The following is a 14,076-nucleotide window of genomic DNA, read 5'->3' as shown; positions in this document are numbered from 1 at the left end:
GCAGAACACACAGTAAAATGCACGCAAACGACATAGCTCAGCTCCCTAGCTTTCCGCCGCTTAAGAAACGCACCCAAAAAGTTTCAAAAAGTCCCAAAACCGCTGCAAATAAATTCCAGAATGGCTCCAAAACTCGATGCAAAAACCGCTCCAACACCTCCCACAGACACCATCATGCACAGGGGCGGTGCTATAAACCTTCCAGGGGTGGTGCTATAAACCTTCCAGGCGCAATGCATCCTGGGGAAACTTGCTTCGTATTGCAAGAAAAAAAGTTTGTAAACTGAGGCATTATTTTCAATAGATTTTCATTTGTAAACCGAAAGTTATGTTAACCAAGACATTTGTAAACCACTGTAATCAGATCAGATGTGTGCAATTCCAATGACAATTATCCACAGTTTAGCTTTTAGTAAATAAACCAAAAATCTTTACACTACATTTTTCCAGTATAGTCTACATTAAATATTAAACGTTCTCCATTTGTGACTAATTGCTAGAATACAAAAGCAAAAACAAACAAAAACTTTATAAACAGAAATGCAATGACTGAGCTTTATAGAGCAAACTTAAGTGAACCAAGAACATGTACATTTTCTATGGCATCCTGTCTAGAATTACAGGTCATGTTTTGTGGTTTTATCAAGTACATCTGAAGTGGTTCTCGACATGCGACTTACACTGAATGGCTCTGAGTCGTGGAATAATGGTGGGACTTGCAGGAGGGCTGAACTTTGTGTTAATTACACTCTTCCTTTTGTCCATGGTTGGGGAAGCTTGCACTGTGAACTTGTGTTGGAAATCTGCAGAGCGAAGCACAGAACATCCGAGAAGGGAACAAAGTCATCTAGCACTATCTCAAAGGTTCTCCTTCAGCAATTACCAAACTTTTTTTTAATTTTACGTTTTTATGAGCAGCATAACAATTCTTACAAAATGCACACACCTTTGTTTTTTCTTATATGGGAAATGTGTGGCACATTGCTTGACAAACCTTGTTCTCTTTTTTTTTTTTTTTTAGCTACCATTCCACAAAATGTGTGTTAAATAGACATTGTTTTGTGGTGCACACAGGAGAATAAAGAGAAAACACATACAGAGTTATTCAATAAAGTTAGAGTTTCTGTGAATCTAAAGTGAATTTTAAGTTTTTAAGTTTAGACCAAACTAGAAAAATTCTTGGTCACTTCAGTTTTTAGACTTGCTATGTTGACCTTTAGGGAGTAGCACCTGGCCACTATTGCAAGCTCTAGTGGTTATGGTGCTTACCATTCTCCTTTAGTTAATGAGCAATGCCTTTTTACTTTTACTGTTATATACACATAATCCCATTAAATCTATGGTACGAAATCTAAGCATTGAAATAGAGCAATATGGGAACGAATTGTGCTGAAGATAAAAAGCAACGTGAGGAAGGACTCACCCGAGGGAAGGCTGATAATGTTGCCATCCTTCATTTTCAGTCGACTTCTCTTAAACTTGCCCTTGCGCTTTTTCACTTTGGGTTTCTCTTGGCACAGCTGGTGGATGATTATGTTCAGTTCCCGTTCCAATATGTCAATCTCTCTCTCTGCAAGTTCTTGCTCCCGCCTGCGTAAAAGTTCCTCATGATTTTTCTGCTCTAGAGCTGCCCTAGAAAGTTCCTCCTCCCAACTCCGCAGCTCCTGGGTTAAAAAAAATAAATACCATTTTTAATTATTTAAAAGTTACTTCACTCCACTGGGATGACGGTCCTACTAAATTAAATGGTTGCAAATAGTCAAATTTAATTAATACATGTTTTCCCATGAGGTAATTTCTATAAACCAAATGTGACCCAAATAATTAGGTTGGTAATTTTATGCCCTGTGCATACTAGGTACTGCCTGTGAAATTCCATAAAATACTGCAAATCAGCACTGTTGCTTTCCTACTGCAGTTGGGGTAGTTAGCTACACTAGTGAGGAAAACAAGTCAGGAAATTAAAATCTGTCACTGTATACTTACTTTGAAGGCCACATAAACCTCTGTTTATCAAACAATTGATTTAAAGCACCATAACCACTGCTGAGCGCTGTTGAGATTATGGTAGCAGGATTGTAATGGTTAACCCCACATTATGTTAAGTAGTCAAACCGTTTTAGTACAGGTCTGCCACTCAGTCATCCCTGGTCTTCTGCATAGGAGGTTTCATTAGCTCTGTTGATCTAAGCCCTGCAAGAAAGGTTCACACATTGGCCGAGAAGGTCAGTTGATTGCCATAAAGCTAGAAGCTGTGCAGCGCTTAGCTCATTGGCTGAGAGCAGAGGTAGTGGAGGCAAGGACCAGCTCCAAGGGGACCCCAGGTAAAAAGTCAAGCCATTCTAAACCAGTTTGACTACTTACCATGGGGGTAGGCCACTCCTGTAGTGCTCTGTAATGATTATGGTGCTTGGATGTTTACTTTTAAGAGACATTCAAAGAAAATCCGTTTTAAACATTGTTTATATCAGCAGCGTTGAGCTCTGTTCAATCCAGGAAATATCTTGGCCACATTACGAACCGCTGATTTCGGTCTGTGGCAGGAGTAGGAAACCTTCGGCACTCCAGATGTTGTGTACTACATATACTATGACCCTGCATCTGTGTCTCAATCATCTATTAATCCACCAAACTGCCTATTTGCATACATAGCATTTAGAAGAGTGGCTGACTAGCAGATTTTAAACCTCTGTGTGCAGTCTTGGAGCTGGGAGTTCTATGATTTATAGCTCAATTATCACACTTCTGCTTGTGAAGACTGATATACAACTGCCGGAAAGCTTTCCAGTACTTCCTGATGACACATACAATTAAAAGCGGCACTGTCACACCGAACATACCTTTCTCCTATTGTTTGCTCCTCTCTTACTCTCTCAGAATCTGTTCTACTTTTCTTTATTTCTGAGCTTTTCTAGGGACTACTTTGTCTTATATATTTTTCCTATGCCTGACATTCTCTGACACAAGGAGGAGCTTAAGTCAGTTCCATTTCCAGTGTCAAGAAGGAGGGCGAGTCCTTTCTTTGACCACAGTAAATGGAGCGGACTTAAGCTCCTCCATTGGTCAAAGAAAGTGAAGCGCAGGAAAAATACAAAAGACAAAGTAGTCTCTACTTTGCCTTACGTTTTAAAGAAAACTAGATCAGAAATACAGAAAAGAATTCTGAGAGAGGAAGAGAAGAGGAAACAGTAGGATAAAGGGAAGTTTGGCATGACAGTTCCGCTTTAAGTTGAGGGGGTAAATACAATAAGACATGCAGGTTAGGAGGGAAATAAGTGTGCTATTACATACACAGGTACAGTGAGCAGTGAGAAGGAAGAATTTTAGTATAGCGAAGTGGGACAGAGGAGGCATAGATAAGATTCAGTATGCAGCAAAATCAATGTTAGGGGATTTTTAAAAAAATTTTTTTAGTAAAAACTACATAAACTAGAGTTTGGAAACTTCAGCTATTTATTTCGGTTAAAATGCATAGTCGTCGTTTGTGCCAGGAGAGTCCTTTTATTACATTCTCAGAACGCAACCTTGAGTTCCAAGAGTTACTTGGGTGATAGCAATTTGTGCACCTTGTGCTGTCATTGTAGAAAATGTCTTGCAATGACATGGTGCCCATTCATTAATAAACACTAAACGCTTGGGACTAAATATGACACATGCGAATAGTTTAGTAGAGACAGAATGACACTTGTACACAACACACTCGTGTATTAAAAGATCCCCATAGCGTCTATTTATTCCAACTTGGCTGCATTGCTAAATAGGCAAAAAGTAAATGTCATACGTTTTAAGATATGTATGGTGGGTGTCTCTGTGTAGCACAGTGCAGGTTACCCCAGTTACACTCACTGCCTGTAGACTATTGGATCAATAGATGGGATCCTTAGCTAGATCCCCTAAAATGAGAGCCTCTTACTACAATAGTAGTGACCGACTGTCCTCCAGCAGATATTCGAGGATTCCGATCTAAACTCTCAGCACAATCAGATGTCAGAAGAGAACACGAGTATTTATGAAGATACATTTCGTCTTTCTTAGCAGCAATATTTTGATTTTGTTTTAATTAAGCAAATTTTAAAAAACTAATTTGTTACTGTAATTTCCAATATAAATACAATTTAGTTCATACCTTTTCCTTGGCTCTTAGTTGGCCAAACATCTCTTGGATTTCCTGTTTCCAGTCATCCTGCAGTGAATGGAAGGAGTCTTCTGGCATCTCAAAAAAGCCAGACTCCTCTATGGTGGATAGTTGGAACAAAATGTTGGTAAAGGAGGGACGACAATGAGGGTCAGGATTCCAGCAATCTGGAGAAGGCAAAAACATGTTAGCATTCTCACAAATATCTAATATGGAAAGCGTACTTGACATGCAGAAATAATATGGCGGGTATAGGATTATCAATACATTGTGCTAGCCAACTTGTAAACAAAGAGATAAAATATCATGTAATAGGCTTACAGCTATATAACTCTGGCAAACCTAGAATGGTGAACAGTGTGTTACTGGAAGACCAGCATGAGCGGAATGTTACATCTGTTACAGATTGGGTGCATGATGTTAAATCGGGTACATGCACCAGCAATTAATTAGTAGCCAAGGTTAATCTGACTCTGCCTTGAGCACAGAGGTATACATTAAAGCTATGCTTTTTTCAGTGAGATGCACAAGTATTCAAAGACAATGCTCTCAGCATAAAGCCAACGGGCAGTTGGGTGCGACCACACCTTTAGCGCTCTATGACTAAGAGGGTGCTTTGTGAAAGCACACAGATGTGTGTACATCAAACTGTGTACAAGAAAGCATAATTTGGTTAAAGGGACACTATAGTCACCAGAACAATTAAAGCTTAAAGTAGTGGTTCTGGTGTGTATAACCTGTCCCTGCTGGCTTTTTAATGTAAACACTGCTATTTCAGAGAAAAGACAGTGTTTACATTACTGCCTAGTAACATCTCTAGTGAAAGTCACTCAGACGGCCACTAGAGGTGCTTCCTGGGTCAGTGCTGTTCAGTGTCTTCACACTCTGCATGGAGCCACTGATTACTCACCATAGAGATGCCTTTATAATTAATTCAATGCATCTCTATGAGGAGATGCTGATTGGCACAGCGTGGTGTTCTGCTGTGTATGCGCAATAGCCTCCCAATGCTTTCCTGTGGGAAAACATTGGATTGGCTGAGATCAAGTTTGATGATCTCAGCCAAGGAGGTGGTGCCAAATACAATAAGTACGGTGCTGGAAATAAGGAGAGTAAAAACCCCTTTTTAACAGGGGCAAGTGGTCCTGGACACCTAAAGAGCACTTTTAGAACTATAATGACAGGAATATTCCTAGCACTATAGCTTCCTTGTGCCACCGCCCTCCCCCCAAAAGTGTACTCCTTACTGTACTTACCCGATTCAATCACCAATGTCCCTGGACTGGTGCTCCGCCTCTTTGCTGTCAACATGCAGAGTGTGAGGACTTCCAGCGTCAGTCAGGTGACCAAAAGTCACCTAACCACCAGGAAGTGCCTCTAGTGGATGTCTAACTGTCAGCTTTCTCAGAAACTGCAATAATTACCTTTGCAGAGTTAAGGGAACAGGGTCACTGCACCCCAACTACTTAAATGAGCTGAAGTGGTTTGGTGCCTATAGTGTCCCTTTAATTATATCTTTTCATCTATACATTTTCTAACATTGTTGAGGATGATACACACAGATTTCTGGATGACGAGTCATTTTTAACAAAACAGACACAGTTTGAAACATTTCACAGAGGCTGATTGAGCTGTTGTCCATTCTCAGCACGCTCTTGCGACTTATTTTTTGCTCTCCATAAGCTTAAAGGGTAATTCAGACGTGGACCCTGTATTTTGGATCTGTTCTGCCCTTTTGGCTGGAATCAGTCTGAGATGCATGGTCTGGTTCTCACTGTAATGGCACAAGATGAGCTAAAACCAGCTTGAGAACTGAGTGGGAACCCACTGAAGGGCAGGCTAATTGAGCTGTTGTCCGTTCTCAGCACTCTCTTGCGACTTGTCTTTTGCGCTCTGTGGTGTATAACAAAATCAGTTCTGATGTAGCTGTTAAAGGAACACTATAGTCACCTAAATGACTTTAGCTAAATAAAGCAGTTTTAGTGTATAGATCATTCCCCTGCAATTTCACTGCTCAATTCACTGTCATTTAGGAGTTAAATCAGTTTGTTTCGGTTTATGCAGCCCTAGCCACACATCCCCTTTCAAACAGATGTAATTTACCTTAAATAATTGTAACTCAATCTCTAAATTGAACTTTAATCACATACAGGAGGTTCTTGCAGGGTCTAGCAAGCTATTAACATAGCAGGGGATAAGAAAATCTTAATTAAACAGAACTTGCAATAAAGAAAGCCTAAATAGGGCTCTCTTTACAGGAAGTGTTTATGGAAGGCTGTGCAAGTCACATGCAGGGAGGTGTGACTAGGGTTCATAAACAAAAGGGATTTAACTCCTAAATGGCAGAGGATTGAGCAGTGAGGCTGCAGGGGCATGTTCTATACACCAAAACTGCTTCATTAAGCTAAAGTTGTTCAGGTGACTATAGTGTCCCTTTAAACCATGGTTCGTCAACCTGGTCCCTACCGCCCACTAGTGGGCGTTTCAGGATTCCAGGTGGGCGGTAGGGATTTCCAGGTTGATCGGGTGCGAGCCGGCGGTACCCGTGCGTCTGGGTACCGCTGTGACCATTTGCGGCTCCGGCCCGCCCAGTAAACCGCCGGGGCCGCCTTCCAAAGTGTCCATCGAGTGGCCCATGCTGTCAGGGCCACCCGATGGATGCGGATTGTAAGGGGGCCCGGTCAGCGCTGGGCGCTTTAACAGCGCGACCGGGCCCCCTGTGATGACATCAGAGCTGGGAGGAAGTGATTCCCCGGTCACTCCTCCCAGCTAAAACTGAGAGCCGCGCGGGAGGAACACCAGGGAGTCAGAGTGGGAACTCTGACTCCCATCCACCTGAGCCACCACTGGACCCCAGGGAAAGTCACCCTCCTGCACCTTAAAGGTAGGAAACAGGAGGGTGACTTAAATATAATGTGTGTGTGTGTTTGTTTGTGTGTGTCTTTGTAGGTATGTCTTGTGTGTGTGTGTGTCTGTCTGTATGTGTCTTTGTATGTATGTCTTGTGTGTGTATGTGTCTGTCTGTGTATATATGTGTGTGTGTGTCTGTATGTATGTGTGTGTGTCTTGTCTTTGTATGTATGTGTCATTGTATGTGTCAGGATCGGGTCAGGGATCCAACACGCAGAGTACAAAGAGTAGCAGATACGTATACCGGTCCTTAGAATGGCCGGACTTAACGTAAAACTACGATAGAATGGTCAGAGACAAGCCGAGGTCGAGGGAACGAGAAGACAGGTAAGCGAGAGACAAGCCGGGTCAAGGATAACAGAAAGACAGGAGAGTAAATACCAAAGCCGGGTCAGAACCAAAAGGCAAGAGAATAACAGAGCACTGTGTGACTAGGCAGACTAGAACCACGACAGGGCAATGAGTAAATGAGAGAGCCACTGTTAAGTATCCTGGTTAGGAAGAGAAGGCACGCCTCCGGCGAGTCCTGATTCGTCTCCAGAGATTTGAGTGACAGGACGTTCCGGGTTGGCGTCATGACGTCGACCTCCGGTCCTCCTGCTATAAAAGGAAGTGACTGCCTCGCGGCCGGCGTTTGCAAGACCGGGTGAACCGCGAGGAACCGAGGAGACATGCCGTCCGGACGGATAAACTTCTAAGTCTCTACCTCTCTCAGAGGTAGAGGCTTCAGGTACCCTGACAGTACCCCCCCTCTCAGATACGCCCACCGGGCGGAAGGAGCCGGGGCGAGATGGAAAGCGGGAGTGAAATGCCCTGCGAAGGCGAGGAGCATGAACATCCTCTTGTTGTACCCAACTCCTCTCCTCAGGACCATAACCCTTCCAGTCAACCAAATATTGTACTCTCCCCCGGGAGACACGAGAATCAATAATGGAGTTAACCTCATACTCCTCCTGACCCTCCACCTGAACAGGGCGCGGAGGGGCGATTGTGGAGGAGAATCTGTTACAGATTAGAGGTTTCAGCAATGACACGTGAAAGGAGTTCGGGATGCGTAAAGTAGCTGGGAGAGCTAGACGATACGCCACTGGGTTAATTCGAGTCAAGATCCTGTAGGGACCAATATAACGAGGAGCGAATTTCATGGAAGGAACTTTAAGGCGAATATTCCTAGTACTCAACCAAACTCTATCGCCTGGAACGAAATTCGGAGCCGCCCTTCTACGTTTGTCAGCATGTTTCTTAACCAGCATAGAATTGTGTAGAAGAATCTGTCGAGTCTGATCCCACAACTTCCTCAAATTGGCCACATGGACATCAACCGACGGCACTCCTTGGGAAGAAGAAACCGAGGGAAGAATAGATGGATGAAAGCCATAGTTCATGAAGAAGGGGCTTGAATGCGTAGAGTCACAAACGAGATTGTTGTGCGCAAACTCCGCCCAAGGAATCAAACCGACCCAATCGTCCTGGTGTTCGGAAACAAAACAACGTAAGTACTGCTCAATCTTCTGGTTGGTTCGTTCGGCAGCTCCGTTAGACTGAGGATGATAGGCGGAAGAAAAATTCAGTTTGATGCCTAATTGAGAACAGAATGATCTCCAAAAACGTGAAACAAATTGGGAGCCTCTATCAGAAGTGATCTCCGAAGGAATCCCATGCAAGCGAAAAATCTCTTTAGCAAATATCTCCGCCAATTCAGGAGAAGTCGGAAGTTTAGGCAAAGGTACGAAATGTGCCATCTTGGTAAACCTATCGACTACGGTGAGGATAACAGTGTGCCTTTTAGAAACAGGCAAATCCACAATAAAGTCCATTGCCACACAGGACCAAGGTTTATCAGGAATTTCCAGAGGTTGTAGAAGGCCACAAGGAAGCGAATGCGGTAGTTTAGTTTTAGTACAGACCTCACAAACTCCGATAAAATCCTTAATATCCTTCCGTAACGAAGGCCACCAGAAATCTTTGGAGATCAAAGAATACGTCTTGCGAACACCCGGATGACCAGCCACCTTACTCTCGTGAAGACACTGTAAGAGCTCCAGTTGGAGTTCAGGAGGAACGAAATGTCTGGAAGCAGGAGTCAATCTAGGTGCCAGATGCTGCAAGCTCCTTATCTGCTCAAGTAGCGGAGAGTGGACTTTGAGAGTAGTGTTAGCGATAATGTTACACTTGGGTACTATAGAGGACAAAACCGGCTCAGATATGGCAGCAGGTTCATATTGGCGAGACAAGGCATCGGCTTTAGAATTCTTAGAACCTGGCCTATATGTGAGTACGTAGTTGAAGTGAGTGAGGAATATGGACCAACGAGCCTGTCTAGATGATAGTCGTTTAGCCTCTCCAATATAGGATAAGTTTTTATGATCTGTCAAAATAGTAACAGGATGCAAAGTACCCTCCAATAAATGTCTCCACTCCTTTAAGGCCATTATAACCGCTAGGAGTTCCCTGTCACCAATGTCATATCTGCTTTCAGTACCTGACAATTTTTTGGAAAAGTATCCACAAGGATGTAATGGTTTATCTACACCCAACCTTTGGGACAGAACGGCACCTATACCTGTCTCAGAAGCGTCAACTTCGAGTAGGAAAGGTAGTGTAGTATCAGGGTGAACTAAAATTGGTGCGGAAGCAAACAGCTCCTTGAGTGTCTTAAAAGCCAGAAGTGCTTCAGTAGACCAATTCTTAGTATCAGCCCCTTGTTTGGTCATATTGGTGATGGGAGCAATGATAGAGGAGTATCCCTTAATGAAACGTCTGTAGTAATTGGAGAAACCAATAAATCTCTGGATAGCCTTGAGACCCTTAGGTAAAGGCCAATCTAATATGGATTGGAGCTTCTCCGGATCCATTTCAAACCCCTCTCCAGAAATCACGTAACCAAGAAAGGTAGTTTGGGATTGGTCAAAGCTGCATTTCTCTAATTTGCAGTATAAGCCATGCTGAAGAAGTTTGTGTAAAACCCTTCTGACTTGTCCGTGGTGAGTTTCAATATCCCTGGAATGTATAAGTATATCATCAAGGTATACAATCACACAGTCATCTTGAAACTCCCTAAGAACCTCATTAATAAGGTCCTGAAATACCGCCGGGGCATTGCAGAGACCAAAAGGCATTACAGTATACTCATAGTGGCCATATCGAGTATTGAATGCAGTTTTCCACTCGTCTCCGTCGTGAATTCTCACCAAATTATAAGCACCTCTAAGGTCTAACTTAGTGAAAATCTTAGAACTTTTTAATCGATCAAAAAGCTCGGTGATCAAGGGAATCGGATATACATTTCTAATGGTTATCTTGTTAAGACCTCGGTAGTCAATGCAGGGTCTTAAAGTACCATCCTTCTTTTTAACAAAAAAAAATCCAGCCCCAGCAGGGGAGGAGGATCTTCTAATGAACCCCTTGTCTAGGTTTTCACGAATATACTCCTCTAGAACTAAGTTCTCATTCGTAGACAAAGGATATACATGACCCCTGGGGGGCATAGTACCAGAAAGTAAATTAATTTTGCAATCAAAAGGCCTATGTGGTGGTAAGGTATCAGCCTTTCCTTTGTCAAATACTGCCTTTAAATCTTGATACAAGGACGGTATCTGTACTTTGGTAGAGTCGGTAGCGTTATTAAGTGCGTTGACACTACAGAGAGGTGACACTTTCTTTAAACAATTCTCTTGACAATCCTGACCCCACGAAACTATTTCCCCTGATCTCCAATCTATAACGGGGTTATGTCTCTTAAGCCAGGAGTATCCCAGGACTATGGGAACAGAAGGAGATGAAATGAGTAGTAGGGATATTTCCTCCTTGTGTAGAATACCAGTAGTTAAGTTAAGAGGTGTGGTCTCCCGGAAAATCACAGGCTCAACTAAAGGTCTACCATCAATGGCCTCAACAGCCAAGGGTGTCTTCCTTAACTGGGATGGGATAGTGTGTTTGGTGAGAAACTTTTGGTCGATAAAACTCTCAGCAGCGCCGGAGTCTATCAATGCCATAGTCTCTAAGGTTCCCTTTTCCCAAGTTAAAGAGACCGGTAATAGGAGTCTATGTTCTTTGTAGTTATGAGTAGAGGACAAAATCGAAACACCCAAGGTCTGTCCTCTAGAGAAACTTAGGTGCGAGCGTTTCCCGGACGACTGGGACAGCTCAAACGTACATGACCTCTGGCTCCACAATACATACACAGTCCCTCCCTTCTCCTGTACTGTCTCTCCTCCTCTGACAGACGAGTAAGGCCTAACTGCATAGGTTCTGAAACCTGTGGAGTTTTGGTTTCAGAAATTTGAAATGATGGTGCTAGTCTAAAGGAAGACCAGTTCTATCTCGAGTATTCTGCCTCTCCCTTAGACGTTCGTCAATACGAGAGATAAAGGAAATTAAGTCTTCCAGGTTCTCGGGAAGCTCTCTTGTCGCTACCTCATCAAGTATTACATCGGATAATCCATTTAAAAATACGTCTATATAGGCCTGTTCATTCCATTTTACTTCTGCCGCCAAAGACCTGAACTCTAGTGCGTAATCCACAAGTGTTTGGTTGTCCTGTCTAAGGTGCAACAGTAATCTGGCTGCATTGACCCTCCTGCCAGGGGGATCAAAAGTTCTTTTAAAAGCAGCTACAAAGGCATTATAGTTATAGACTAATGGATTATCATTCTCCCACAACGGATTAGCCCATCTCAGAGCTTTCTCAATGAGTAAGGTAATAATAAATCCCACTTTTGCCCTATCAGTAGGGTAGGAACGGGGCTGTAGCTCGAAATGGATACTGATCTGGTTCAAAAACCCACGACACCTCTCAGGAGAACCAGCATAACGTACAGGTGGGGTAACTCGGGAAGAAGCACCTACAGTAGCTACCTCTAGCCCTGAACCCACAGAAGAAGCAGACGTATTACGCATCTCCTCGGGTGGATTAATAGGACGTGATAGCAGCGCCTGTAGTGCTAGAGCCATCTGATCCATCCTATGATCCATGGCGTCAAACCTAGGATCAGGAGAACCAAGCTGACAATTTGTACCTGCAGGATCCATGGCCCTGTCGTAATGTCAGGATCGGGTCAGGGATCCAACACGCAGAGTACAAAGAGTAGCAGATACGTATACCGGTCCTTAGAATGGCCGGACTTAACGTAAAACTACGATAGAATGGTCAGAGACAAGCCGAGGTCGAGGGAACGAGAAGACAGGTAAGCGAGAGACAAGCCGGGTCAAGGATAACAGAAAGACAGGAGAGTAAATACCAAAGCCGGGTCAGAACCAAAAGGCAAGAGAATAACAGAGCACTGTGTGACTAGGCAGACTAGAACCACGACAGGGCAATGAGTAAATGAGAGAGCCACTGTTAAGTATCCTGGTTAGGAAGAGAAGGCACGCCTCCGGCGAGTCCTGATTCGTCTCCAGAGATTTGAGTGACAGGACGTTCCGGGTTGGCGTCATGACGTCGACCTCCGGTCCTCCTGCTATAAAAGGAAGTGACTCCCTCGCGGCCGGCGTTTGCAAGACCGGGTGAACCGCGAGGAACCGAGGAGACATGCCGTCCGGACGGATAAACTTCTAAGTCTCTACCTCTCTCAGAGGTAGAGGCTTCAGGTACCCTGACAGTATGTGTGTCTGCATGTGTGTGTGTCTATGTATGTCTGCATGTGTGCCTGTCTGTTTGCACGTGTGCCTGTCTGTTTGCACGTGTGCCTGTCTGTTTGTATGTATGTGTCTTGTGTGTATGTGTGCCTGTCTGTGTGTCTTTGTGTGTGTGTCTGTATGTGTGTATTGTGTGTGTGTATGTGTCTGTCTAAAAATATATATATGTGTGTGTGTGTATGTGTCTATCTGTATTTATATATATATATGTGTGTGTGTGTGTATGTGTCTATCTGTGTATATATATATGTGTGTGTGTGTGTATGTGTCTATCTGTGTATATATATATGTGTGTGTGTGTGTATGTGTCTATCTGTGTATATATATATGTGTGTGTGTGTGTATGTGTCTATCTGTATATATATATATGTGTGTGTGTGTGTATGTCTCTATCTGTATATATATATATGTGTGTGTGTGTGTGTCTCTATCTGTATATATATATATGTGTGTGTGTGTGTGTCTCTATCTGTATATATATATGTGTGTGTGTGTGTGTGTCTGTCTGTCTGTATGTCTTGTCTTTGTATGTATGTGTCATTGTATGTGTGTCTGCATGTGTGTGTGTCTATGTATGTCTTATGTGTGTGTCTGCATGTCTGTTTGTATGTGTGCCTGTCTGTATGTATATGTCTTGTGTGTGTGTGTGTGTGTATGTGTGCCTGTCTGTGTCTTGTGTGTGTGTGTGTCTTGTGTGTCTTGTGTGTGTGTGTGTCTTGTGTGTCTTGTGTGTGTGTGTGTGTGTGTCGTGTGTGTGTGTGTGTGTCGTGTGTGTGTCGTGTGTGTGTGTGTGTGTCGTGTGTGTGTGTGTGTGTCTTGTGTGTGTGTGTGTGTCTTGTGTGTGTGTGTCTTGTGTGTGTGTGTCTTGTGTGTGTGTGTCTTGTGTGTGTGTGTCTTGTGTGTGTGTGTCTTGTGTGTGTGTGTCTTGTGTGTGTGTGTGTGTCTTGTGTGTGTGTGTGTGTCTTGTGTGTGTGTGTCTTGTGTGTGTGTGTCTTGTGTGTGTGTGTGTCTTGTATGTGTGCCTGTCTGTTATAGTGGACTATAGTAAGTGGGCTACCTAGCTCAGCCTTCCTACTGGGCACAGTTACGTCATTCCGATTTAATTTGCAATTACGTAAAGTATCAGCATCGTATTCACAACATGCATATTTAAAAATGTATTTTTAAACAATTAAGAATTTATATTTGTATTCATCACATAGCACACCAGACAGTATTTCCAACTCACCTTCCATGAGTCTAACAAAGGGTTCTGGGCAGGTGGAAGGGATGGGAAGTGAAAGTTTATTCATGGCTACACCATATGCAACAGCAAGACCATCAATTCCCCGGAACGGTACTTCCCCTGTAAGTAGTTCCCACAGCAGCACTCCATAGCTTTAAAAAAAAAAAAA

At 43.3% G+C, this 14,076-nt stretch overlaps 1 protein-coding gene across 2 annotated transcripts in view; it reads right to left on the bottom strand.

Annotated features, from left to right (window-relative positions):
- Window positions 1-14,076, bottom strand: part of MAP3K9 (mitogen-activated protein kinase kinase kinase 9) — a 76,764-nt gene that overhangs the window by 9,577 nt on the left and 53,111 nt on the right. For both annotated transcript variants that reach the window (XM_063439760.1, XM_063439761.1), the window contains exons 4-7: window positions 13,911-14,059; window positions 4,127-4,302; window positions 1,424-1,664; window positions 681-803 (exon numbers count right to left, since the gene is read on the bottom strand). In XM_063439760.1, the coding sequence (XP_063295830.1) occupies window positions 681-803; window positions 1,424-1,664; window positions 4,127-4,302; window positions 13,911-14,059 (689 nt within the window). The remainder of the gene's footprint in view (window positions 1-680; window positions 804-1,423; window positions 1,665-4,126; window positions 4,303-13,910; window positions 14,060-14,076) is intronic.

Source organism: Pelobates fuscus, chromosome 13 (genome assembly GCF_036172605.1).
Source record: "Pelobates fuscus isolate aPelFus1 chromosome 13, aPelFus1.pri, whole genome shotgun sequence".
Lineage (NCBI taxonomy): Eukaryota > Metazoa > Chordata > Amphibia > Anura > Pelobatidae > Pelobates > Pelobates fuscus.
Note: the sequence above shows the minus strand (reverse complement) of the source record. Positions and strands in the feature narration are given on the sequence as shown.